The sequence below is a fragment of the Bufo bufo genome, chromosome 6 (genome assembly GCF_905171765.1).
Source record: "Bufo bufo chromosome 6, aBufBuf1.1, whole genome shotgun sequence".
Lineage (NCBI taxonomy): Eukaryota > Metazoa > Chordata > Amphibia > Anura > Bufonidae > Bufo > Bufo bufo.
Window position 1 is genome coordinate 356,116,716 of NC_053394.1, and position 26,408 is coordinate 356,143,123.

A 26,408-nucleotide genomic window follows, 5' to 3' on the forward strand; every position below is an offset into this window, starting at 1 on the left:
AGTGGTGAAAATTATTAGTGCCCCTCTACATTTTTGACTGTGGTATCTTATGTGCCCCTAGAGTTGCCACTGTGCTGACGTGAGACAACGCCTTTAAATGATCACCTCTGTGCGACAGTCTGTGCTGTACAGGTGAGTATTATTGGGTGCAGTCTGCAATGTCACCACTAGAGGGAAGCAGAGGGTGCAGGCTGCTACAAACTCAGAGGCACCCAGGAGTCGTCAAATGTGAACCGCAGGCGGAGGAGCAGGCTGTGCTCGCCTTCCTCCATTGCTATGCCACTTTCTCTGGTGCCTTTCCCTCGTCCCTCTTTGCTGCTCACCCTTTGAACCCTGTATACTTTTTACTTATTTTTCTGCAGTTTTCTTCTTTTTTTTCATTGTCCAAAGATGGCTGAAGCCCATGACTTATCCACCGTCCCAACCGACGTCCTCCTCTGTGACACCTTCTCCCAGGTGCCCGAAGATGGCAATGCCCTGTCCTTGCTCCTGACCAGGACGCAGCTGTTCATCCAGAGCCTCTCTGCCGCCTCCTCTGGGTCCTCACGCGCCTCCTTCCATCTTTCCGACTGCATTTGTTGTCGCGCCTTCAGGGGTAAAGACTCCAGAGACATAGGTGGCTACTTCACAGCCATATTTTTTCCTCTTCGAGGGATGCTGGGGACCGCCGCTTACCGGCAGCGAATTTCCAGGACATTCCGGACGGAGGCGTCGAGGGCCAGAGAGCAGAACATGAGACTGGCGAAGACCTGGGCACAGATGATATGCCAGCTGTCTGATGAGCAAGGTAAGACATCCTTCTATCTAGATGTAAGTTATACCAGCTGTCTACTTTGTATCCTCTACTCTTGTAGTTGACTTCTCTATTCAAAAGGGGATTTGTGGGTCCATAAGGCACCCCCAAGTGCAGCAACCAATCAGGATCCATCTCTCATTTTCCAGCTGCCCTTTGGTAAATGAAAGCTGAAATCTGATTGGTTGGTATGGGAGTAGGCCTGGTTATGAGTGGTCCCCGCACGGCTCCGTCTGTAGATTAGTGACATTTCTGTCTACATCTTTTGCGGCCCTATTAAAAATGAATGGGTCCGCATTCAATCCGCAAAAAATGAGGGCTAGAAAAAAGTTTGTGTGAATGCCCACTGAGCACCTCTGACTGTCGCCTCCAGTGGGTAACGGGAGGCCCGTTTCGGTGTCGTTAGTAGAACTCCTCTGTGATGAAACGCCTGCTTCGCTTTTCAGAAAGGAGGACAACTCAACGGGGGTCATTTACAAAGACCGGCTTTTTACGCCGGTCATTGCTTCCCCTTTTGCACTGGCTTTGCTGGCGTTAAATGTGCCTAACTCATGACGAGGCGTACATCTCGTCACAAATTAGGCGCACCTTCAGCAGACCGGCTGGAGTAGTGTTTCGCCAACATTTGCGCCTGTTTCCAGGGGCGAAAGCTTCAGCCCAACACCTGGCAATCCCCTACCTCCCTCAACACTCCGAACGCAGTGTCGAACGCAGAGCAAAAAAAAAAACCGCCTGGCGTTCAAAAAGTCACAAAAAGGGGGCGGGGTGACATTTTTACGCCAAAAACTGGCATGAAAATGTTTGTAAATGACCCCCAATATGTTCTGCTTGGGATAAAGGCATCCTTCACAGCGCCTGTACAGAGAGAACAAATACAGCTACGTTAACACGAAGCGAGCCGTTTTCTGGTAATATTGTCTGCCAGTTTAATGGGTCACTCACTGAGATGGTGGCATTTAAGATGGCCGCCACGTTGGCGAAAAGGTCAAATAAGTTTTTCCCTCCCCCCGCAGCTTGCGTCTAAAATAGGGTCACCCTCTGCCAAACTGTTTTAACTTGAGACGCCCTGTGTTTACTGTAATGATGGATGAGCGTGTGTCGCCGCGAATGCTTTATGTTTGCACACTGGTGAATCAGTGACCTGCTTACAGGTAGCACGTATCGGGTGTGACGCGTAACAGATGGGCGACGCACAGACAGGTGTGACAGGTCGGAGCACATTCCAGCACAATGAACGCTTCCACTGTACAGACTCCAGGCGCTGTGTGTACAGGATCTTCTCGCTCCTTTATAGCTTTCTACATAAAGGAGAAGCCGCGTCACCGTTTTCTTCTATTTTAAAATTTGCGCACAGTGATTCAGGCAAATGCACCCATAGGGCTCATGCACACGACTGTATGGATGGTCCGGATCCCATGTGGACCCATTTGTTTCCATTAGGCCGCAAAAGATGTGGACAGCACACGTTTTTCTGTCCGCACGTCTGTTCCGCGGCGCCGCAAAAAAAAATAGAACATCTCCCATTCTTGTCCGTTTTGCAGACAAAGGATAGGGCATTTCTATTGAAGTTAAAGACAAAATAGTGTCATGGACACGGCTGGGATCCACAAAACGCATACGGTCACGTGCAGAAAATCCGCACCAATATGGCCCACAAAACCACACACATATCCACCCTATTTATCGTGCTTTTGGTGATTTTTTTTTTTACTTTATTTTTTTGGTGTGTGTTTTTCGTTTTGCTGATTTTTTTTGTTTAACAACCCCATTTAAGGGATCATGCACATGAACGTATTTTGTTTCATGTCTGTTTTTTTGGGTTTTTTTTGGAGCCCGTATGTGGAACCATTCACTTCAATGGGGCGGCATAAAAACGGAAATTACTCTGTGTGCATTCTGTGTCCTTATGTCCGTTCCGCCAAAAAATAGAACATGTCCTATCATTGTCCGCATTACGGACAAGGATAGTACTGTTCTATTAGGGGCCGGCCGTTTCGTTCCGCAAAATACAGAATGCACATGGACGTCATCCGTATTTTTTGCGGATCCGTGTTTTGCGGACCGCAAAATACATAGTCGTGTGCATGACTGGCACAGAGAATGAAATCTGACAAATCTCATCTACCCTTTGCGGATTTTTCCGTGCGGATTTCCAGCATGTCAATTATGTTTGCGGTTTTAGCTGCTGAGCGCACCTTTTTCAATGGAAGGGTGAGATCTGCAGCAAAACCACACCTAATCCGCACCAAAATCCACAATTAGAAATTATGCTGCAGAAACGCATAATAATCTGTACGGAAATTCGTGTGGATCTTGTGTGCGTTCACCCGCACCCGTGTGCAGGTAGCCTTAGGCCCCTTTCACACGAGTGAGTTTTCCGCGCGGGTGCAATGCGTGACGTAAATGCATAGCATCCGCACTGAATCCTGACCCATACGTTTCAATGTATCTGTGTACATGAGCGTTGTTTTTCCATGCATCAGTTCTGCGTTGCGTGAAAAACGCAGCATGTTCTATATTCAGCGTTTTTCACGCAGCCCTGTCCCCATAGATGTAAATGGGGCTTCAGTGAAAAACGCATTGCATCCGGATGCAATGCGTTTTTCACTGATGGTTGCTAGGAGATGTTTGTAAACCTTCAGTTTTTTATCTCACGCGTGAAAAACGCATCAGAACTCATTGCACAAACGCAGAAAAATCTGAACGCAATAGCCGATAAAACTGACTGAACGTGCTTGCCAAATGGTGCGAGTTTCACTGAACGCACTCGGAACCAATCCGTCACGCTCATGTGAAAGAGGCCTTAGAGTACTCTCACACTTGCGGCAGAGGATTCCGGCAGGCAGTTCCGGCAATCCGGACGCAAACGGATGGCATTTGTCAGACGGATCCGGATGCGGATTCGTCTGACAAATGCATTGAAATACCGGATCCGTCTCTCCAGTGTCATCTGGAAAAACGGATCCGATATAAAAAATTTTCACAGATTTAAAGGTCTGCACATGTGCGGACCGAAAGAACGGATCCGTCAATGCGGCACTAATACATTTCAATGGAAATGAATGCCGGATCCGGCATTCCTTCAAGTGTTCAGGATTTTTGGCCGGAGAGAAAAATGCAGCATGCTGCGGTATTTTCTCCGGCCAAAAAGCGTAAGAGGGACTGAACTGATGCATCCTGAACGGATTGCTCTCCATTCAGAATACATTAGAATAAAACTGATCTGTTCTTTTCCGGTATTGAGCCCCTAGGACGGAACTCTATGCCGGAAAAGAATAACGCTAGTGTGAAAGTACCCTTAGGCTGGGTTCACACGGGACTGATTAGCTATGGATTTTCGTATGGAAATCTGCAGCACCGTACAGTACCAGCAAAGTGAATTCTCAGTCATATGTGGCAGAAACTGACCGGTGGTGCGGATTTTAAGTCTGCAGGATGTCAATTGATGTTGAAGACTTCTTCCTTTTCAGCGCAAAAATGAAGCTGCAGCTTTTCTGCAAAAAATCTGCAGCATGTGAACGCACCCTTTGCTGCGCTTTTGTTCTGCTGCAGATTAGAAGCAGAAACGCTGCAGCTAATCGGTCACTTGTGAACCCAGCCTTAAAGTGGTTATCGGGTTTCAGGAAGAAACCGGACAACGAATACAAAGATGGATCCAGAGAGTAAAATCTCAAATCTTCTTTATTCCATCATTCACCTTAAAAAAAATGCACATAGTCAAAAAAGTCTGACACGTTTCGACCGGTAACCGGCCTTAATTATAGGCAAAAATGACTTACTCGTTCTTCATGGCGGCTTGATCTGGGGGGGGTTGTCCTGTTTCATCCTAAAGCTGGATCCTATTTAGGCCAGGGCTCCACAGAAATTTTATGTGCCGCGATTGTTGCACTACTGCCTTTAGTGTTTTCCCCCATTGTCTGATAGGTGTGGGTCCCACCTCTGGGACCCGCACCTACACTGAGAAGGAAGCAGGGGAAGGTGGTGGCCGGAGAACCCTGGGTTTTCCGGAGTCCAGCCACCACCAAGTACTCACCCCATAGTAGTGAATGGAAGCGCACTGCGCTTGCACAGCCACCGCTCTCAGTCATATCTAGGGGGCCGACAGAAATTTTCTTCGGCCCCATAGAAAAGAATGGAGGGCGGCAGCGCATGCGCAGTGCTCCGTTCTCTGTGTACGGTGGGACCCGCACCTATCAGACAATGGGGACATATCCTAGCGATATGCCACACTTGTCTGAGATGAAAAAAACGCTTTAGGCTCCATTCACACGTCCGCATCCGTTCCGCAATTTTGCGGAACGGGTGCGGACCCATTCATTTTCTATGGGGACAGAATGGATGCGGACAGCACACAGTGTGCTGTCAGCATCCGCATTTGTGGAGCGCAGCCCCTGATCTTCAGGTCCGCAGCTCCGCAAAAGATAGAACATGTCCTATTCTTGTCCGCAGCTTGCGGACAAGAATAGGCATTTCTATAGGTGTGCCGGGCGGGTGTGTTGCGGATCCGCAACACACCACGGACGTGTGAATGGAGCCTTAGGGTCCATTCACACGTCCGTATGTGTTTTGCTGATCCGCAAATTGCCGGTGTCCGTGTTTTGAGGATCCGCAATGTGCGTTCCACATTTTGCGGACCGCATATTGCTGGCACTCTCATAGAAAATGCCTTTTCTAGTCCGCAATTGTGGACAAGAATAGGACATGTTCTATATATCTGCGGATCCGGAAGTGCTGATATGCGGATGCGGACAGCACATTCCGGTCCCATTGAAAATGAATGGGTCCGCAAAGTTGTGGAACGGATGCGGACCCATTTTGCGGACGTGTTAATGGACCATTTAAAGTGGCCCCATGTTGTAAGTGGGTTCAAACTGACACAAGTAGGCAGGGCCAAAACTAGTAGAAAGGAACAACAGAAGTAGGCAGAGCCTGCGATACAGTAGTGCAGCACAGAATACCACCCCAGAAGAACCAAATACCACAGTGCCACCCCCGCCACAGTATTCAACTGTATCACCATCCTAAGGACAGTGATACAGTTGAGTTCAGGAGGGCAGCTGTGACCGTTGGCCAGATGCATAAGTACCTGAAACTCCTAGCATTAACCACTTCCCATCTGGGCCCTTTGCCCCCTTCCTGACCAGGCCAAATTTTGCAAAACTGACATATCTCACTTTATGTGGTAATAACTTTGGAACGCCTTTATTTATCCAAGTCATTCAGAGATTGTTTTCTCGTGACACATTGTACTTCATGATAATCATAAATTTGAGTCAAAATATTTCACCTTTATTTATGAAAAAATCCCAAATTTACCCAAAAATTTGAAAAATTCGCAATTTTCTAAATTTCAATTTCTCTGCTTTTAAAACAGAAAGTGATACCTCATAAAATATTTATTATTTAACATTCCCCATATGTCTACTTTATGTTGGCATCATTTTGGAAATGTCATTTTATTTTTTTAGGACGTTAGAAGGCTTAGAAGTTTAGAAGCAATTCTTCAAATTTATAAGAAAATTGCCAGGTCTGAAGTCACTTTGTGGGGCCTACATAGTAGATACCCCCATAAATGACCCCATTGTAGAAACTACACCCCTCAAGGTATTCAAAACCGATTTTACAAACTTTGTTAACCCTTTAGGTGTTCCACAAGAATTAAAGGAAAATGGAGATCAAATTTTTAAATTTCACTTTTTTGGCAGATTTTCCATTTTAATCAATTTTTTTCTTTAACACATCGATGGTTAACAGCCAAACAAAACTCAATATTTATTACCCAGATTCTGCGGTTTACAGAAACACCCCACATGTGGTCATAAACTGCTGTATGGGCACACGGCAGGGCGCAGAAGAAAAGGAACTCCACATGGTTTTTAGATGCCATGTCCCATTTGAAGCCCCCTGATGCACCCTTACAGTAGAAACTCCCAAGAAGTGACCCCATTTTGGAAACTAGGGGATAAGGTGCCAGTTTTATTAGTACTATTTTTGGGTACATATGATTTTTTGATCATTCATTATAACACTTTATGGGGCAAGGTGACCAAAAAATTGGTTGTTTTAGCACAGTTTCTATTTATTTATTTTTACAGCGTTCACCTGAGGGGTTCAGTCAAGTGACATTTTTATAGAGCAGATCGTTACGGATGTGGCGATACCTAATATGTATACTTTTTCTCATTTATTAAAGTTTTACACAATAATAGCATTTTTGAAACAAAAAAATTATGTTTTAATGTGTCCATGTTCTGAGAGCTATAGTTTTTTTATTTTTTGAGAGATTTCCTTATGTAGGGGCTCATTTTTTTTTGCGGGATGAGGTGACTGTTTTATTGGTACTATTTTTTGGGACATACGCGTTTTTGATCACTTGGTGTTGCACCTTTTGTGATGCAAGGTGACAAAAATTGCTTGTTTTGACACAGTTTTTTTTTTTTTTAGGTTAGGTCATGTGATATTTTTATAGAGCTGGTTTTTACGGACGCGGCAATACCTAATATGTATACTTTTTTTTATTTGTTTCACTTTAAACACAATAATAGCATTTTTGAAACCAAAAAAATGATGTTTTAGTGTCTCCATGTTCTAAGAGCTATAGTTTTTTTTTATTTTTTGAGAGATTTTCTTATGTAGGGGCTCATTTTTTGCGGGATGAGGTGACGGTTTTATTGGTACTATTTTGTTGGACATACGCATTTTTGATCACTTGGTGTTGCACTTTTTGTGATGCAAGGTGACAAAAATTGCTTGTTTTGACAGTTTTTTTTTTTTTTTTTTTTTTTTTTTACGGTGTTCATCCGAGGGGTTAGGTCATGTGATATTTTTATAGAGCTGGTTTTTACGGACGCGGCAATACCTAATATGTATACTTTTTTTTTATTTTTTCTATTTTTAATTTTTTTTTTTTTTTCATTCCTTACTTTTTTTTACATGTGAAACTTTTTTTTTTATTTTCAACCTTTTATTTTTATTTTTTTTATTTTACACTTTTCGTCCCCCATAAGGTCATACAAGACCTCTGGGGGACATTTACATTTTTTTTTTTCACTGTTGATTTCTCCTGTAACTGGGGCTGACATAGTAGCCCCAGTTACAGGACAAATGCACCCCTAGAGAGGCTGTACAGCAGCAATCTAGCGCTGTACAGCCTCACAGCAGGGCTGATCGAGGTCTCTGAGAGACCTCACACAGCCCCTGCACACTCCGGTCACGGCGGTCACATGACTGCCGGGCCGGAACAGGAAGCGCACAGCGCTTCCTTCTCTGCAGACACAGCGCTCGGTGAGCGCTGTGTCTGCAGCGATCTAGAAGGCAGGGACACCTGGGCACTGTCCCTGCCTTGTCTTAGGGTTGCCCTGCTGTCACTGACAGCGGGCAACCCGATCAGCAGCTGCACGATTAGCGTGCAGCTGCTATTTCTGAAAGGACGTTTTAGAATGTGCTTTCAGAAATAGACGTCCACCCATAGGACGTTTATATCCTATGGGCGGACGTGAAGCGGTTAATTAATGCTGAGAGCATCAGATGATTACCGGTATGTACCCAGCCATCGGCCATGAGGAGGGCTGTTGCCGCCTGTCTGGGCAGTGGGAAATTTCCCTGTATGGTCTGTGGCCAGTCCGCCTATGCACACACAAATAAAATTTTTATTTTTTTCCTGCATTTTATAGTTACTATAGACCTTCAGCTAACAACACCTTGAGCTGTCTTTTTTAAAAAAATTTAATTTTTTGTTAAATGCCATAAAAAATTTAAAAGTGGTGAAAATGGCACAAAATACTGATGTGTGAATCCTCTCCTGCAAAGACAGAAATTGGCGCAAGTGCACGTCACCATGGCTGAAAGCGCAAAAGCAAAAACAAACACGGCACTCTGCAAACAAATAATAGAGTAAATACAATCGTGCCGTACTCACTATAGAAATTATGCTAATGCTACGTTATAAATGTGAGATTCTTGGCAAATACATTTTGTACAAAATTATTTGAGCCTGTCCGCCAGCGTCAAGGCGATCTCTTTAGGACAGGAACCTCCACTAAATACTACCTCCGCTGGTGCCGTACCGGCCTCCATTGAATTTAGGGGATGCAGGTTCCACATGCATGCTGAGCCCACTCTGTATTTTACCTCTCCTGGTGCCAAGTGGCCTCCAATAAATGCAGGGAGAGCAGGGTACAGCTTTAGGCCTCATGCACACGGCCATTGTGCGGCCGTTCCGTGCATTGGGGACCGCAATTTGAATGGAATGGGTCCGTGATCCGTCCGCACCACAAAATAAAATAGAAAATGTTCTATGCGGAGGCATGGGCGGAAGCACTCCGTAGTGCTTCCGTGGGGTTCAGTGCCTCCGTTCCGCACCGCAGCTCCGGATTGCAGACCCACTCAAGTGAACGGCAACGACCGTGTGCATGAGGCCTTATACTTGTACTAATTAAAATCAGCCCATGGGACAGACAGGTTAGTCAGGAGTGTACGACCAATGGAGTCAGCACCTTCAATGCCCCTGTTGGCCAGATGCAGAAGTACCTAAAGCTCCTAGCATTACTTAATGCTGAGAGCATCAGATCGTTATGTACCCAGCTGGCAGCCATGAGGAGGGCTGTGGCGGCCTGTCCGGGTAGTGGCCCAGTGGGAAATTTCCCTATAGGGGCTATGAACAGTCCACCTATGCACACACAAACTTCGTTTGTTTGTTTTTTGCCCTGCATTTCATGGTTGCCATAGACCTTCAGCTAACATCTTGAGCTGGCTTTTTTCTTATTTTTATTTTTTACACAAAATGCCATGAAGAATTTAAAAGTGCTGCAAATGGCCCAAAATACTGATGTGTGAATCCTCTCCTAGCTCAGGCAGCCTGTATTTTGCATGCATTCCACACCAAAATCCGCCTCCCGTTGTTTTTAATGGGAAATCCATGTGGAACAAAAAAAAGCTGCTTGGATTTCAAAAGTACATCGAAAAGCGACGGAAATTGAGCCAAAATTGCAGACGGGTGTCTGACCTTGGATTAGCCCCAATCAATCTACAGTCAGATCTGCGCCATTCATTCTACAAATCCAGCGCTGAAATCCAAGGGTCATCCTGGGACTTCTGCTGTGGATTCCTTGGTGAATACGTATGGCATTTTTCCAATATGAGTGTTTGTTTTTTCTTTGGGTCAATCAAGTAGACTCATAGAGGCATCACATAGGTAAGAACAGATGGCATCTTTGGGGTAAACTGAGGAAGTTTTCCTACCTGCGAACTAGTTCTGAGGCAGGTTAGGATGTATGATGTCCAATAATTTCAGCTCAACTGAAATGAAGATCCTCTCAGATTAAATGGCGCTAGAAGTATTAACATATACAACATGATCCTAATCCGACCAGTCTAGCTGGGTGTTCAGGTAGCACAGTGTTTACCAGTGTTTGCTGATTATGAAAAGATGGGGTAGGTGCATATGTGGACAGAGGAAAGCTAGCAGAAGGTGGGGACTACCTGGTGCTGCCAAAGGTGGACCTAAAGCAGATCCCATTTTACCTTTACTTTGGGACCATCCTCATGCCCTATGACATTCGATAGCCAGAATAGCACTTTTGGCTCCAAAGCAAAGCTTGAAGAAATGTTCTCCGTCTCTGGTGTGCCAATTTTAAGTTGTTTTGGCCAATCATGCATGTGTTTTGAGTGGAGGATCAGCCACAACTATACATCTCTGATGGCATCTTTTGGCGGGTGAGAAGTTTACCAGTTCTTTTTTCCAAGACCTATAATGAATGAGCGTTGGACGAGTATTCATATATGGTAAGCAGGTCCCACCAAAACTGTCAGGTTCAGCCAACCTAAACCTAACGCGTATGGCCACTAGTTATTGTCCACCATTTTCTTGGCCAACGTCCTGGTTGGCGAGCAAGAAATATATCCTGGGGACTACTAAATAGGAGGAACTCCCATTTTTATCCAGTTTTAAAGAAGGTAAGGGGATCTTCAGACATTTCTCACATTTTTGTCATGTTTTCGTTGAGCAATATCAGTTTCTTGGTGTGGACCTCCCATGAGCTGAGAACTTCACGACTTGTTAGCTCTCAGGGAATGCGGCTCTTGTCAGAGATCTGTGCCCCTCCAGTTTGGGAAAGGTAAATCTGGTGCCTCAACCCTTTCCTCCTAGCACTCAATGGACTCCCAATACTTGGACCTCCACCAATGAGAACATCTGACATGTCAGACATTACACATGAAAGGATATCTGAAATGCTCCTGGTCTGTAATTTCTTTGGGATCTCTTCTTGTGACTTGGTGTCATTTTCCCCACTCCAGGACCTCCGCTCTAAACCTCGCCTCTTCTCCTCCACATAATGCAGCCTTATAGTAAAGGCATTGCTTTTCCGCAACACTGCTCCTTATTGTAGACATTTTAATTAGTTTTGGGAAATGGTCCAGTTCTGTACCTTGAGGGAGCATTCACCACTTTAGGTATTTTGGTCATGTCCCCATAGCCTCAATGCAAAAGGAAATGAGGGATTAGCAGAAGAGCTACGAGTCTGGAGACCTGTGTGATGGCTAAAAAAAAAAAAGAAAAAAAACACCCTGGAAGAAAAACTCATAAAACCTATTCTGTCCCATGGAATCCAACTGCAGAATGGGACGCTTTGTGACAACCGCGGTATACCGGAGCAGTTGTCCCCTCCCTTCCCCCACATGACAGAAACACTTGTACGCAGTGTGTATACATGCCCGCTGATTACATCTGGGTGGGAAGATAATTTGGGTGGAAGTGCTTTTGAAGAGCTGATATTAAGGGCTCCCCAATTAGGTTTGCAGGGGCTGAGCGGATCGTGTCGAGAACCAAGCTGTGTGTGGCTGATAAGGAAACGTAAACCTAGCGTAACCCCAAACCTTATTAACCCTTTCACTGCTGAATGTTTACTTGTACCGTACCAATATATACTGTTTGCAATATATATATATATATCTCTTGACAAAGGCCTCATTGAGCAGGCCGAAACGTTGCTGGGGAATAAAGTTTGGGGTCTTCACCCTGTCACCGAAATCTGGAAGTGCTGCCTCGTTCTTTGGAAAGTGTGTGTGTGTGTGTGTGTATGTGTATATATATATATATATATATATATATATATATATATATATATATATATATAATTTCATGATAATTTATCTGGCTCCTCCCACTTGACCATGTCCGTTTGGGTTGGCGATGACTCTCTAGTTCATTGCTTGGTTTATTGAACTCCGCTAAACAAAAGTACCAAAATTGAAAGAAAGCATCTAGTTCAAGTTATCCATAACCCTCTTATCCTTTCATCTTATACTAATAGCCTTATGAGCTGTAAAGCTATATCACCCTTTTAGGGCTCATGCACACGACTGTATGTATTTTGCGGTACGCAAAAAATACGGAAGACGTCTGCATTCCTTATTTTACAGAACGGAACAGCCAACCCCTAATATTGTCCGTAATGGGGACAATACTAGGACTTTTTTTTTTTTATTTTGCGGAAGGGACATACGAAATGCACACGGAGTAACTTCCATTTTTTTTGTTTTTGCGGACCTATTGAAATGAATGGTTCCGCATACGGTCTGCAAAAAAAATGGAACAGACACAGAAAATATGTTCGTGTGCATGAGCCCTAAGACTACGTCCACACAGGACAGAAAAGTCCACGGATCCACGGCATAAACCGCTTGTCTTAGGGCTCATGCACATGACCGTAGCCTGTTTTGCAGTCTGCAAAGCATGAATACCAGCCCTGTGCGTTCCGCGTTTGCAGAACGGAACGTCCAGCCCCTAATAGAACAGTCCTATCCTTGTCTGTAGTGCGGACAATAATAGGACCTGTTCTATATTTTTGTAGATGGCACAGAACGGACGTACAGATGCGGACTACACACGGTGCGCTGTCTGCATCTTATGAATCCCTACCATGGAAATGGCCGCGGATTTCACCCTCTCCATTGCAAAGGGTAAAATCCGTGGTGAAGATCCACTGCATAACTTCACATGCTGTAGATTTTACAGTTTATATGTTTTTATAGCAGAGCGTGGATGAAATTTCTTAAAATCGAATCGGCATCATTTACTCCACGTGTGAGCGCACTCTTGGGGTATGAACACATGAAACTGATACTCTGGTGGATTAGCCTTTGTGGATTTAGTATGACATGTCTGCAGCATTTTACAGCAAAGTGGATGAGATTTTAAAAGGCCACCTGTCAGCAGATTTGTCCCTATGACGCTGGCTGACCTATTACATGTGCGCTTGGCAGCTGAAGACATCTGTGTTGGTCCCATGTTCATATGTGCCCGCATTGCTGAGAAAAATTATGTCTTAATATATGCACATGGGGCTCCAGGAGCAACGGGGGCGTTACCATTACACCTAGAGGCTCTGCTCTCTCTGCAACTAGTGCACTGCGCATTTTTTTTTCAGCCATTTTCACATAAACGCCACCAAAAATGCTTTAAAAGTGCACAAATTTAATTTCATATTTTACAAAAAAAAAGTGGCACAAAAAACGGTAAAGGAAGCCTAAGGAGACCAAACTAGCACGCTCCTGATGTCCGTGATTGCGCCCTCGATAACTGATCGTGTACGTGTCTCCTAACACAGGTCACCCGCGCCTTCTGCCCTCCCCAGCACGTTTTCTGGTGCTGCTGAATCCCCGGGGAGGAACTGGAAAAGCGTTGAGTCTCTTTGAGACCCATGTGATGCCCATGTTAACAGAGACCAATGCCCACTTCACTCTGCTGGTGACAGGTAAGGTGCCTACAGGGCTCAGGTGAGTGACTCATGGGTTAAATCACTATATTTTTGGACCTTGACCTGGAACTGGGGAAGGGACCTTGAGGTTATACTTTGCCTCTGTGCAGCCAGGTACCATGTACTGTATGTATACTGACCCTGACAGGGAGGTCAGCAATGAGGACGACTAACAGTCTCTTTCCACTCATTATCGGTCATCACGACCAAACGAACAACCCGTGCCGCTAAACTGGACTCCGTTACACACTGACTAAGGCCTCATACACGTAGCGTAGTTTCTGTCTGCGGATTGGATGTGGACCCATTCATTTCAATGGGGCTGCAAAAGATGAGGACAGCACACGGTGTGCCGTCTGCATCCTTATGTCCGTTTTCCCAGACAAAATTGGTATTTGAAACATACCGCAATACCTGCGGAAGGGAAAATGCGGGATGCACGCGGCCAGTATCTGTGTTTTGTGGATCCGCGATTTGTGGACTGCAAAAACGGATTTGTGATTGCTTTCATTGCTCCTAAGGAAGAAAAAAAAAACTACTCATTTCAAGAGAACCCATCCTGTCTCCTGACATGACTTTTTTTTTTTTTGTAACTATTTGCATCTCCCATGTAATACCAATTCTGGAGCATCTCTTCTTATGACTCTATGATGTGCCATTCCTCTATTATTCCTGCTAGAGGTAATGAAGGCATCGCTAGCAGTTTAGAATGAAGGTCCAGCTGGGTGTTACCAGTTTTGGTGGGGGGTGTCCCTGCAAAGTCTGACATTATCCAATCAGTGCTGCCAGTATCGGACTGTGCAGGGACACAGACCCAACTGGTAACACTCAGCTGGACCTTCAATCAGACTACTAGAAATTTCTTCATAACTTCCAGCAGGAATAATAAAGGAATGGCACAACATACAGTCATAAGAATAGATGCTCCAGAATTGTTATCACATGGGGAATACAAGGAGTTACTAAAACAGACCTGTCAGGAGAGGAGACATGCTCAAAAAAAAATAAAGAATTGCTCATTTCTCCCCAGAAACAGCGCCACTCTTGTCCATGGGTTCTGCCTGGGGTATGGCCCCATTCACTTGAAGATTTGCAATATCAGAGTCATCCCATGAATCCCTGTCATTTGGCAGGGTACTTTGTAAATCCTTTGTGCCGTAAGGACCTTGTGATGTCACAGGGTCACGTGACACGCCAAAGTCACGCGGGTTTGAAGCTGCCATAGGATGTAGCAGAGGGGAAATACCTACATACAATTAGCTGTGATAATAAAGATTAGTAATATACTATAAAAATAATAATACAGTAAGTAAACCTAATCATAGTGTTGGCGGTGAGTCGCATGGTGAGTGGGGTCGAGGCTTCCAACGTCACGTGACCCTGTCACATCACAAGGTCCTTACAGCGCATGGGATTTAGACGCTACCCATTTGGCGGCACACAATCTGATATTCTACCAAAGAAGAGTATTGGTTCAGACATCGCCCTCTGGTGGCTGCAGCATAGGCTTGAGTGAATCGAGCTTCACATCATAGACCCGAAGTCGATTCATTCAAAAACTTTGTTTTTAATGCTGTTTCTGTACAGCATTCAAAATGTATTGGCTCAGTGGAGCCAAACTTTGTCGCACGAGACTTCTGTGAATAACTACGGTATTCCTATCATAAGATTTTAAAATAGGAATCCGAAGCCGGCTTTGGTACTGGCTGGTACCTCTGTATCAAAGCCCCCTTCAGATTCCTATTTTAAAATGAATACCGTAGTACGGTAAGTAATTGAAGTTTTGCAAGACTTTGGGCGAGACAAAGTTTGGCTCCACGGAGCCAATACATTTCAATGCTGTACGGAAACAGCATTAAAAAAGGACGTTTTTGACCGAATTAACTTGGGATCTATGATCCGAAGTTCGATTCGCTCAAGCCTACTGCAGCAGCATAGAAGAACGTCCTTCCCTTCTGTATTAGAAGAAGTCCAACAACTGCCATAGCTGGGGCCCCCCACCCACAAGATTGCAACTAGGAGCAGTACAAGGGCTGCAGTAGTCGAGCATGAACTCTATGACCTTGACTGAAATAGCCGAGTACCGCATCAGGGTGCATAGTCAGCACTGCTCCATTCACCCTCCTAGCTGCGCTCTTACAGCAGAGGGGAACAGATGTCCCCCGTTTTGTTCGTGCAATGGTTCCCAGTGGTCAGACATTTACCAATATAACATTTATGGCCTGTACAGTGAGTAGGTTGATAAATGCTTAAAAGGGTTTATCCCATGACTAATGTAAAAAAAAAAAACTGACATAATACAGTACATGACAATCCCTGTACCTCACATGGATCCAGAGATCTCCCCATTCAGATCTGTAAGATTTATATCAAGGGGAGTGTCTTTTCTGCTGCAGCTCAGGGGGCGTGTCCATGCTCTCCCTATCACAGCTCAGGGGGCGTGTCCATGCTCAGGAGGCAGTTGAAGGATGAAACTGAGCATGTGCGGCCATCTGAGTGAGCAGGACAAAGAATAAGGGAAAAAGCTAACAGCAGGTGGCGCTATACAGATGCATTTTAGTGAATAACTCACTGGCTGTACAAAATGTTTAATTACATGGAATTACAAAAGTATTCAGATCCAGGTGCTGGTTTGAAAACTGTAGAATATTTTTTGTGGGACAACCCCTTTTAGGTTTGAATAACCTTTTACTCATCCCCTAGACCCTGAAAATAGTGTTACTGTATATAGATGGTAATCAGGCTGTGGTAATGTCCTCTAGCCACACCAAAATAATAAGTGTATAAATGTGTAAAGCAGCCCTGCGACCAGTGGATTAACATTGCTCCTTATTAGGGGTTAATTAAACCCCAGTTTCATCACTGATTAACCTGTCGTCCTGCTCAGCACCGTTCCACTGTTCCGCCCGAGTACCTTTATTGATCATTTAGTTTAGTTATTTTGTACATGAATGTCTCATTGGAAAATTACAAATTAGTATTTCTTCTTTATTATCTGTAGGAAAAATCCTAATAATTTAGCCGTTTTCACACTGACCAATTGAGCTGACATTGCCTGATTTCTAGAGCTCATTTTTCAGCTGTTCTGTGTAGCTTGGGGCAGAACAACTACGAACAATATTATACTGCTGGAGGCCGAGCGAAAGTAGGATAGCACCACTATACACACGGCCAAGGCTTGTATTCGACACTTTCTGGCCTTCGGGGGAGTTGAATTGTAATGTACGCCCAGGGGTGCACCAACAATGAGGCCAGCTGAGGCGATCACCTCAGGCAGCACCAGGTAGGGGCAAGAGGGGGGCAGCGGAAGGGCCATGGGCAATAAGCGCTTTCATTGTGGCAAAGGGGTAGGTTAGTAAATTGGCATGGGGGGCCATTTTTCGCCTCCGGCAGCAGAAAGGCTTGATACTCCCCTGTGTACTCAGTTTATACACAGTATTAAGGCAATACATGTAAGATAACTGTCCGCCGAATGCTGCAGTGGCGTAACTAGAAAAGATTGGGCCCCACAGCAACTTCTTTGCACCCACCTACTCCTGTGCAACCCCCACTTCTGTGTCTAGTCAAGATCGCTCTCTCAGACCAGGCTCAGCAGCCTCTCTGTCTGTTTCCTACATGTGTATATATAGTGTATGTCATGTCACTGTATGGTATATAATGTCATTTTATATACTGGTACTGTACAGTATATAATGTCATTGTATAATACTGTTGAGGGGGCCTGACAATAAAATCTTATAGTCCTCCTTTTGGGAGGGCTACTGTATCTCTCCCGATCCTCCCGTACATATGCATGCTTGGCCAAGCATGTGTATATATAGTGAATGGTGAGAGGAGAGAAAGCCGATGCTAGACATCTCTTCTGAGAACATGCCTGATCCTTAAAGTGGTTTTTCAAGATTTTCACATTGATGGCCATCAATATGAGAACAAATCCAGCTAATTGGCAGATACTAGGATCTACCTGGGTTAATTATCAAAATACCAACTTCCAGCAACATATAACCCTAAAATCTCAAAATTGTATTTAAATTGGTTAAAAAATGGGAATCAGTATTCCGAGAACAAGGACAGACGTTGATCAATGAAGATCTAATCGATAGACACGGGAGGTAAGCACCTAAGTACATATATCGTCAGGGAGATGGGAAATCTGTCCCTCGTCTTTCCCTATTCTTCCTCCTCAGCCCAGGGATGGCCCCTGGTGGTGGGGACTCCTTGTCCTCGAACCTAGGCTGTACTTACCCTCAAGAGACCCTGAGGGGTATGAGACAAGAGGGGGAGTATATTCATAGGAAGAGTGGCCAAGGAAGAGGCCACCACAGGCCAATATCATTGCCCTCTGACTGCCCCCATCCAGAGACTGGCAGTGTCTGAAAAGGGTGTACACGACCCTCACAATTCGGCAGCTCTTGGAAAAGAAACAAGAGGAGACTCAGAGATAAAACGCCCCTCCCTAAATGCAATACCCCAGAACTAGGGCCCCTTCACCTCCTCTATTATAGCGATAGAATCGGTGCAAGCACATTCCATTTCACCAGCTTTGATGAAAACGTTACGAGTGATAGATCAACGTCTTGTACTTGATTTACGGGAGTAATGTGAGATGGGAGGACACCTGAGTGGTTTCTAGGATTCACAGAAGAATTTGGTAGATGAAGGTGGTGGTGATGTACAACCCTGGGCTTCAAAACTCTGGAGGAATAAAGTCCATCATAGTAACATAGTACATAATGCCGAAAAAAGACATTTGTCCATCCAGTTCGGCCTGTTTGCAAGTTGATCCAGAGGAAGGCAAAAAAAAACTGTGAGGTACAAGCTAGTTTTCCCCAATTTTCTTGTTCCAGTGGCCCAAAATATAGACATACTTGTATGGTGGACTTCTTTCTAGCTACCCCTCATGTACCGGGCCTAGTGCTGGCATAACATGCTTATGTCCCCCCCTTTCCCCACAGAGAGACCCAATCAAGCACGTGAACTGGTGCGGGAGCGGGACCTGTCGGCCTGGGATGCCATAGTCGTGATGTCAGGCGATGGACTCATGTTTGAGGTAACTAGCTCAAAAAGGGACTTCTCCACTAGGAATACCCTTCCAGTTTCCCAATTTGTTCGTCTAAAGGCTTTTTTTTTTCGGTTACAGGTTATTAATGGGTTAATGGAGCGACCAGATTGGGCGAAGACCATTAAGAAACCACTCTCTATTCTGCCAGGCGGTTCGGGGAATGCGCTGGCGGCATCTATCAATCATTATTCTGGGTAAGGTTTCCATAAATTGTGCCTGGTATTGCAGCTCAACTCCATTGAAGTAACTTAGGCTGATCTGCAATACCATCCACAACCTGTGAACATGACTGGGGCTGTTTATGTTAGTTAAAAACAGTTATGGTACGTTGCAGAAAATATTTAAAAGTTATGACTGCCAGAATGCAAAAAGGGTAAAAAAAAAAAAAAAAAAAATGGTTCTGAACCAGGTGACCATGTCTCCTAAATAATTCTCATGGGCAGCGTTTAGCATTTGTACACACCCTAAAATGTTCTTCAATTATATAAATGTTAAAAAGTATAAATCTGAAGGTGTCGGCCCTTTAAAGAGTAATGAGGGGGGAGTCGCAGAGAGCGACGAGGAGAAAGCAAAGCTGTTAAATATTTTTTTCTCCAGTGTATTCACTGAGGAAAATAAACTGTCAGATGACATGCAGAATGCAAAAATAAATTCCCCATTAAGTGTCCTGTCTGACCCAGGAAGAAGTACAACAGCGACTTAAAAAGATTAAAATAGACAAATCGCTAGGACCGGATGGCATACACCCCCGTATCCTAAGGGAATTAAGTAATGTCATAGCCAGACCCTTATTTCTGATATTTGCGGACTCTATACTGACAGGGAATGTCCCACAGGATTGGCGCATGGCAAATGTGGTGCCAATATTCAAAAAGGTCCAAAAACAGAGCCTGGAAACTATAGGCCGGTAAGTTTAACATCTGTTGTGGGTAAACTGTTTGAAGGTTTTCTAGGAGATGCTATATTAGAGCATCTCAACGGAAATAAGCAAATAACGCCATATCAGCATGGCTTCGTGAGGGATCGGTCATGTCAAACTAATTTAATCAGTTTCTATGAGGAGGTAAGTTCTAGACTTGACAGCGGCGAATCAATGGATGTCGTATATCTGGACTTCTCCAAAGCATTTGACACTGTACCACATAAAAGGTTAGTATATAAAATGAGAATGCTCGGACTCGGAGAAAACGTCTGTATGTGGGTAAGTAACTGGCTGAGGGATAGAAAACAGAGGGTGGTTATTAACGGTACACACTCAGATTGGGTCACTGTCACTAGTGGGGTACCTCAGGGGTCAGTATCGGGCCCTATTCTCTTCAATATATTTATTAATGATCTTGTAGAAGGCTTGCATAGTAAAATATCAATTTTCGCAGATGACACTAAACTGTGTAAAGTAATTTACACTGATGAGGACAGTATACTACTACAGAGGGATCTGGATAGACTGGAGGCTTGGGCAGATAAGTGGCAGATGAGGTTTAACACTGACAAATGTAAAGTTTTGCACATGGGAAGGAATAATGCAAGTCATCCGTACATACTAAATGGTAAAACACTCGGTAACACTGACATGGAAAAGGATCTAGGAATTTTAATAAACAGCAAACTAAGCTGCAAAAAACAGTGTCAGGCAGCTGCTGCCAAGGCCAATAAGATAATGGGTTGCATCAGAAGGGGAATAGATGCCCGTGATAAGAGCATAGTCCTACCACTTTACAAATCACTGGTCAGACCACACATGGAGTACTGTGTACAGTTCTGGGCTCCTGTGAACAAGGCAGACATAGTAGAGCTGGAGAGGGTTCAGAGGAGGGCAACTAAAGTAATAACTGGAATGGGGCAACTACAGTACCCTGAAAGATTATCAAAATTAGGGTTATTCACTTTAGAAAAAAGACGACTGAGGGGAGATCTAATTACTATGTATAAATATATCAGGGGTCAGTACAGAGATCTATCCCATCAGCTATTTATCCCCAGGACTGTGACTATGACGAGGGGACATCCTCTGCGTCTGGAGGAAAGAAGGTTTGTACACAAACATAGAAGAGGATTCTTTACAGTAAGAGCAGTGAGACTATGGAACTCTCTGCCTGAGGAGGTGGTGATGGTGAGTTCACTAAAAGAGTTCAAGAGGGGCCTGGATGTATTTCTGGAGCGTAATAATATTACAGGCTATGGCTACTAGAGAGGGGTCGTTGATCCAGGGAGTTATTCTGATTGCCTGATTGTTAGTCGGGAAGGAATTTTTTATTCCCCTAAAGTGGGGAAAATTGGCTTCTACCTTACAGTTTTTTTTTTGCCTTCCTCTGGATCAACTTGCAGGATGACAGGCCGAACTGGATGGACAAATGTCTTTTTTCGGCCTTATGTACTATGTTAGTGTATAATAAATGCAGCTCGGCAATCAAAAAGTTAATTTGTTATATTAAAGTGAGCATCAATATACTGCTCATGACCACGAGGTACTCTTAAAGTGCCGTCATTTCTTTATTCAGCCCTCTGACTTCAATTCATACTTCATAGTACAGCATTTAGAGAACGCTGGCTTTCCTGCTCCATCCATGCGACGTTTCGGAGGACACACCTCCTTATTCATGCGTAATGATAGTCGGGTAACATGCACCTAAATAGGTCACACCTAAATAGGCCATTCATGAATATTCGTTACATGCAAAACAATCATATTAGGAAAAAGAAACAACAATTAAAAACATTAACCCTTTTGCTACCAACGCCGTACATGTACGTCGATGGGCAAACATGGAGCCCACTCTCATAGGCAGCAGGTGTCCTGGCCGGCGAGTCTAAAAATCCATGATTGTTCAGAATTAAAAAATAAAAATTGGATTTTGTACGCTCAACTACGAGCTTCAAAAGCATATCAAAGAAGTAAAAAAAAATCTGTTAAATATATAAAAAATATTAAAGTTTAAATCACCCCCATTTCTGTATAATAAAAAGACAGATTGTCCTGCAAAAAATGAGCCCCCACACAGCGCAGTAGATAAAACTATAAAAAAAAGTTATTGGGGTCAGAATATGGTGATGTAAAAATTTTTAGACCTAAACAACCTATAAAAATGGGGTATTGTTGTAATCGTACTGACCCAGAGAATGAAGGGCATGGGTCAGTTTTGCCGCAAACGGAACGCTGTGGAAACAAAACCCGTAAAAACGGTGGAGGAATTGCGTTTTGTTTCCAATTTCACCCCATTTCGAATTTCTTTACCGCTTCCCACTACGTTGTATGCCATAATAAATAGTGGCATTAGAAAGTAGAACTTGTCCCGCAAAAATAAACCCTCATACAGATATGTGAACGGAAATATAAAAAAGTTATGGCGCAAGGAAGATGGGGAAGAAAAATTAAAACGCAAAAACAAAAAAAACTCTGGTATCCTAAGGGTTAAAGGGGTTTTCCGGGCTTTTACTATAGATTACATCAATATCCATTGTGACTCCTACTAGCACTAACGCTGGTCTGAATCCTCCCCGAGAGGTCTACAAGGGGCTGATAACAGATGGGACGGCCGAGTCCTGGACACATAGCAGTCTGTGAACTCTTATGGCTGGAAGCAGGCACGTGGGAGGCCATTATAATATATAACGGTATAAGGTTATTGAAGGTGCATCATCCTGTACATGTATATATAACAAGATGTAATGATAATAGATGGAAGTGATTACAAAATTAGAGCAAAAGGAGATTTATTTGGGAAAACTGTACAATAGAAAGGAGGCTGTAGGACCCTGTTGGACGCCTCTGGATATAGGATGAGATACGGTTGGGCATGGGGGCATACAGGTTCCATAGGGTATCTTGCAGTACATTTCATCACTGTTTTAGCCCTGAGACAGTAATAATGCCCCCTTTCTGCCGCAACAGGGTAGGAACGTCCACCTGTGTACCCTCTACAAAGTAATAATGACTCCCTTTATTGTGAGGAGGCACAAAGAGGCCTAAAACAGTAAGAACTCAATTTGTGCCCCCACACAGTAAAAAAATACTCTCCCCTTTGTTCCCCAGTTAATAAGAAAACTTAAACTCACCTTGTCCTGATCCCAAGGCCTCTCCTGCGCTGTGAAGACATGCGCAGGCGATGCAATGCAGTAACATTCACTGCTATCCCTTTCATTGTCCTGGTGTCTAGTAGGACATGGGCTAAAAGCCACCTGTGGCCTACAAGACAGAGAATGGTAGGGCAGTAAAACGATGACTCCCTGCTCTGCCACAGGTTTATAGGGAACCCGTCATGTTGAACATGGTGTCTGGGCTGCAGGAAGCATGTTGTAGAGCAGGAGGAGCTGAGCAGACTGATATATAGTTTTATAGGAAAAGATTCAGTAAAACTTGGACGTCATTCATTTAAATTCCTGCTCCATTCTGGGTTTTGAAGTCCAGGGGGGCGGTCCTATAAGTGATTGACAGCTATCTCTGAAGACTAGGGGGCGGTCCCATCAGTGATTGACAGCTATCTCAGGACCGCCCCCTAGACTTCAATCAGTGATTGACAGCTATCTCTGAAGTCTAGGGGGCGGTCCTATCAGTGATTGACAGCTATCTCTGAAGTCCAGGAGGCAGAGCTATCAGTAATGGACAGCCTTCGCTCCATGACTGTGTATACAGAGATAGCTGTCAATACTGCATACAGGACTTTTTTCAGTCTAAAAAAATTTATCTGACGGAAATGGCTCAAACGGATGACAACTGATGCAACAGGATCCGTTTTTTTTTTTTTTTCTCTCCTCTTCTGACGGATCAGAAGAACGGAAAGCTACACGGTGATGTGAACCCAGCACTTAGCTATTTTCAGAAGTCCCACAATGGTGAATGGAGGGTGGCTGCAGGTGCGCATTTTGCTCTCCATTCACTTCAGGGCCCCATTCTTAAAATACGAGTGGGACCTGCACCTGCCAGATATTTGACATATCCTATCGATATGCCATAAATGCCCCAGATGGGAACGCATTATCACCTGACTACAAATGATACCACACAAGCGTTCATTTTATTCTTTTGTTTTTCAGACACCAGCAAGTGACGGGAACCAAACTCCTGACCAATTGTGCTTTCATATTGTGTAAGGGTCACCCTGTGCCTCTGGACATTGTCTCTCTAACCACCTCCTCCCAGCAGAGGATCTTCTCCTTCCTTAGCTTGGCATGGGGCTTTATTTCAGATGTTGACATAGAAAGTGAGAAGTATAGGTTTATGGGTTATGCACGTTTCTCAGTTGGCACTTTTGTTCGCCTGACTGCGCTGCGAACCTACAGAGGACGACTTTCATACCTCCCAGCCATCTCCTCGCCTGAGACGAGAGACACTACCTCCGACATGAAGTGTTCCTCAGCAGACTGTACAGAGCCACAAGTATTGGAAGACTCGGAGGTGGTACCATTGGACCAACCTGTTCCAAGTCACTGGCACACAGTGGAAGACCAGTTTGTTCTTGTCCTTGCTCTCTATCAGTCTCATCTAGGGGCTGAACACTTTACAGCTCCGATGGTGAAAGGTCCTGGAGAAGGTAATATTCACTTGTTCTATGCCACCTCCAGAATATCACGGACATCTCTTATTAAATTATTTATAGCAATGGAGAAAGGAACTCACCTTGACCAAGAGATACCTCACCTGATCCATATGCCCGTGGTGGCATTTAGGATAGAGCCATCTGAAAGTACTGGTATTATGACAGTGGATGGGGAGGTCATTAAATGCAGTCCAATCCAAGGGCAAATTCACAGAGGTTTGGGACATGTATTATCGTTGGGACCCCAGCTATAACACACACCTTCTTTACCAATAACATCAGGAATGTGCAACCATAAAGTTGGCCATACCCATGAGACAGCTGTCGACCAAACCCTCTTTCAGCTGATTGCTACCTCAGCCAGCACCACCATGCACATACATGCTTACCATGTGTTAGCAGCAGGGAGAGAGCTTCTGTCAGACTCCACTGGCGGCGGCTTATCTACTGAGAACAAAAGGATGGAGCATGTTGAAACCCAACAGCCTGATCTTCATCTGAGTTGGGAGGCTCCCTTACACATTAAGGTTGTGTTATGGTTTGGCCTAAATACATCTAATATGTAGGGCCAGCTTACAGGGGTTGGTGGAATAAAAGATTTTCTAAAAAAAAGAAAGCATTACTCCCTCATTCCTCCAGTCTCCTCTGCTCTCTAGTTCCTGGTCCATACTTGACACACAATAAGTATCTGGAAATGTCCACCCAGCCAATCATTGACATCTTTGGTGACCCACCTCAGGAAGTGATTGGCTGAGTGGGCAGTTCCAGCCCCTTCCTGTTTGTGGAGCTGGGACCAGGAAGTGGAGAGCAGCAGAGACCCAGACATCATGGGAAATCAGTGGAGGCGAGAATCGTTAATTTCTAACGATAATTTGTTTTCCCTTAGTCCTAACAGTGGCACAAATGGGGTATTCTGCCCCTGTGGACTGGTTAGGACAGGTGGAAGTTTAATGAACAAATAAAAAACACCGGCATGCACACGCCCTCCCTGCCCCCAATAAAGAGGGGTGTGACCCTCCAAAGGATGTGTAATTACAAGTAGACAAACATAATCATAATAACATAGGGGGGGGAAATTTGTGTGCCACTGTTAGGACTAAGGGAAAACAAATTATCGTTAGAAATTAACGATTCCCTTACGTCCTAACCAGTGGCACAAATGGGGATTTAGCAAGTAGAAACCCCCATGGGAGGGTCCTCATGCCTGGCGGAAGATAACACTGTCCGGCCAAATGAGGAATAACTATGTATTCTGGTATCCACTCTATAGTGTGAGATAAAAGTGGAGTGAGAACTCCAAGAAGCTGACTTACAGATCACATCCAATGGGATCGAGCTTCTCTCTGCAAAAGAAGTGGCCACTGCTCGAGTAGAGTGGGCCCTTACAAATTCAGGGGGCTCCGAACCCTGAGACATATAAGACTCCCGAATTGCCTCTTTAATCCAACGACTGATGGAGGGCTTAGAGGCTTTCCTCCCCTTATGGGTACCGGAAAAAAGGATAAGGAGGTTTTCATCCTTCCTAAATACCTTGGAGCATTGCAGGTAAATCCTAAGACATCTCGCAATATCGAGGGTATGGAGCCCTCTTTCCTCAGAGGAGGGGGGTGGAGCCAAAGTTGGTAGGGAGATCACCTGATTAATATTGTCAAAGGAAGGAACCTTTGGGATGAAGGTAGGTAAAAATTTTAGAAGTACCCGATCCTGTAGGAACTTTGTATATGGCTCAAAGGCAGAAAAAGCCTGGAGTTCCCCAACTCGCTTTGCAGAGGTAACAGCTAACAAGAAGGTGATCTTCCAGGTCAGGAACCTGAATCCCGCCTCCTCTAGGGGCTCAAAGGGGGGAGATGATAACCCCCTGAGCACGACCGACAAATCCCAGGCCGGGATAGGTCTGATTACTGTAGGCTTTAATCTTGAGGCTCCCTTCAGGAATCTCTTGATAAGGGGGTCTTGAGAAATAGCTCTGTTGAGACAAGCAGAGATAGCTGAAATCTGCACTTTAAGGGTAGCTGGTGATAGCCCCCTGTCCAGACCGTCCTGAAGAAATTGGAGGATCATCGGGATGGAAGCTTCAGCAGATCTTTGCTGATGTCTTGTACACCAGGATGAAAAGATCTTCCAGATTCTGGAGTAGGCTTTATTAGTAGCTTCTGATCTGGAGTGCTCCAGGGTTCTCAAGACAGACCCCGATAGCCCTTCTATCCCTGGAAGGGACTGATCAACCTCCAGGCCGTCAGGTTGAACATTTGAGGAGA

General features: G+C 44.5%; 1 protein-coding gene across 1 annotated transcript; it reads left to right on the plus strand.

Moving 5' to 3' along the window:
• The first annotated feature begins 240 nt into the window (after window positions 1-240).
• SPHK1 (sphingosine kinase 1) lies at window positions 241-24,749 on the plus strand. Its single transcript, XM_040437016.1, has 5 exons — window positions 241-787; window positions 13,402-13,548; window positions 18,507-18,601; window positions 18,692-18,807; window positions 23,648-24,749. The coding sequence occupies exons 1-5, from the start codon at window positions 391-393 to the stop codon at window positions 24,402-24,404; spliced, it is 1,512 nt and encodes a 503-aa protein (XP_040292950.1). The 5' UTR covers window positions 241-390; the 3' UTR covers window positions 24,405-24,749.
• The last annotated feature ends 1,659 nt before the right edge of the window (window positions 24,750-26,408 follow it).

Bases quoted from the DNA above. Each gene is read 5' to 3' on its own strand.
- SPHK1 (XM_040437016.1), top strand. From the start codon at position 391: ATGGCTGAAGCCCATGACTTATCCACCGTCCCAACCGACGTCCTCCTC. The intron at 788-13,401 runs GTAAGACATCCT...CTCCTAACACAG, and splicing joins CCAGCTGTCTGATGAGCAAG to GTCACCCGCGCCTTCTGCCC. The intron at 13,549-18,506 runs GTAAGGTGCCTA...CTTTCCCCACAG, and splicing joins CTTCACTCTGCTGGTGACAG to AGAGACCCAATCAAGCACGT.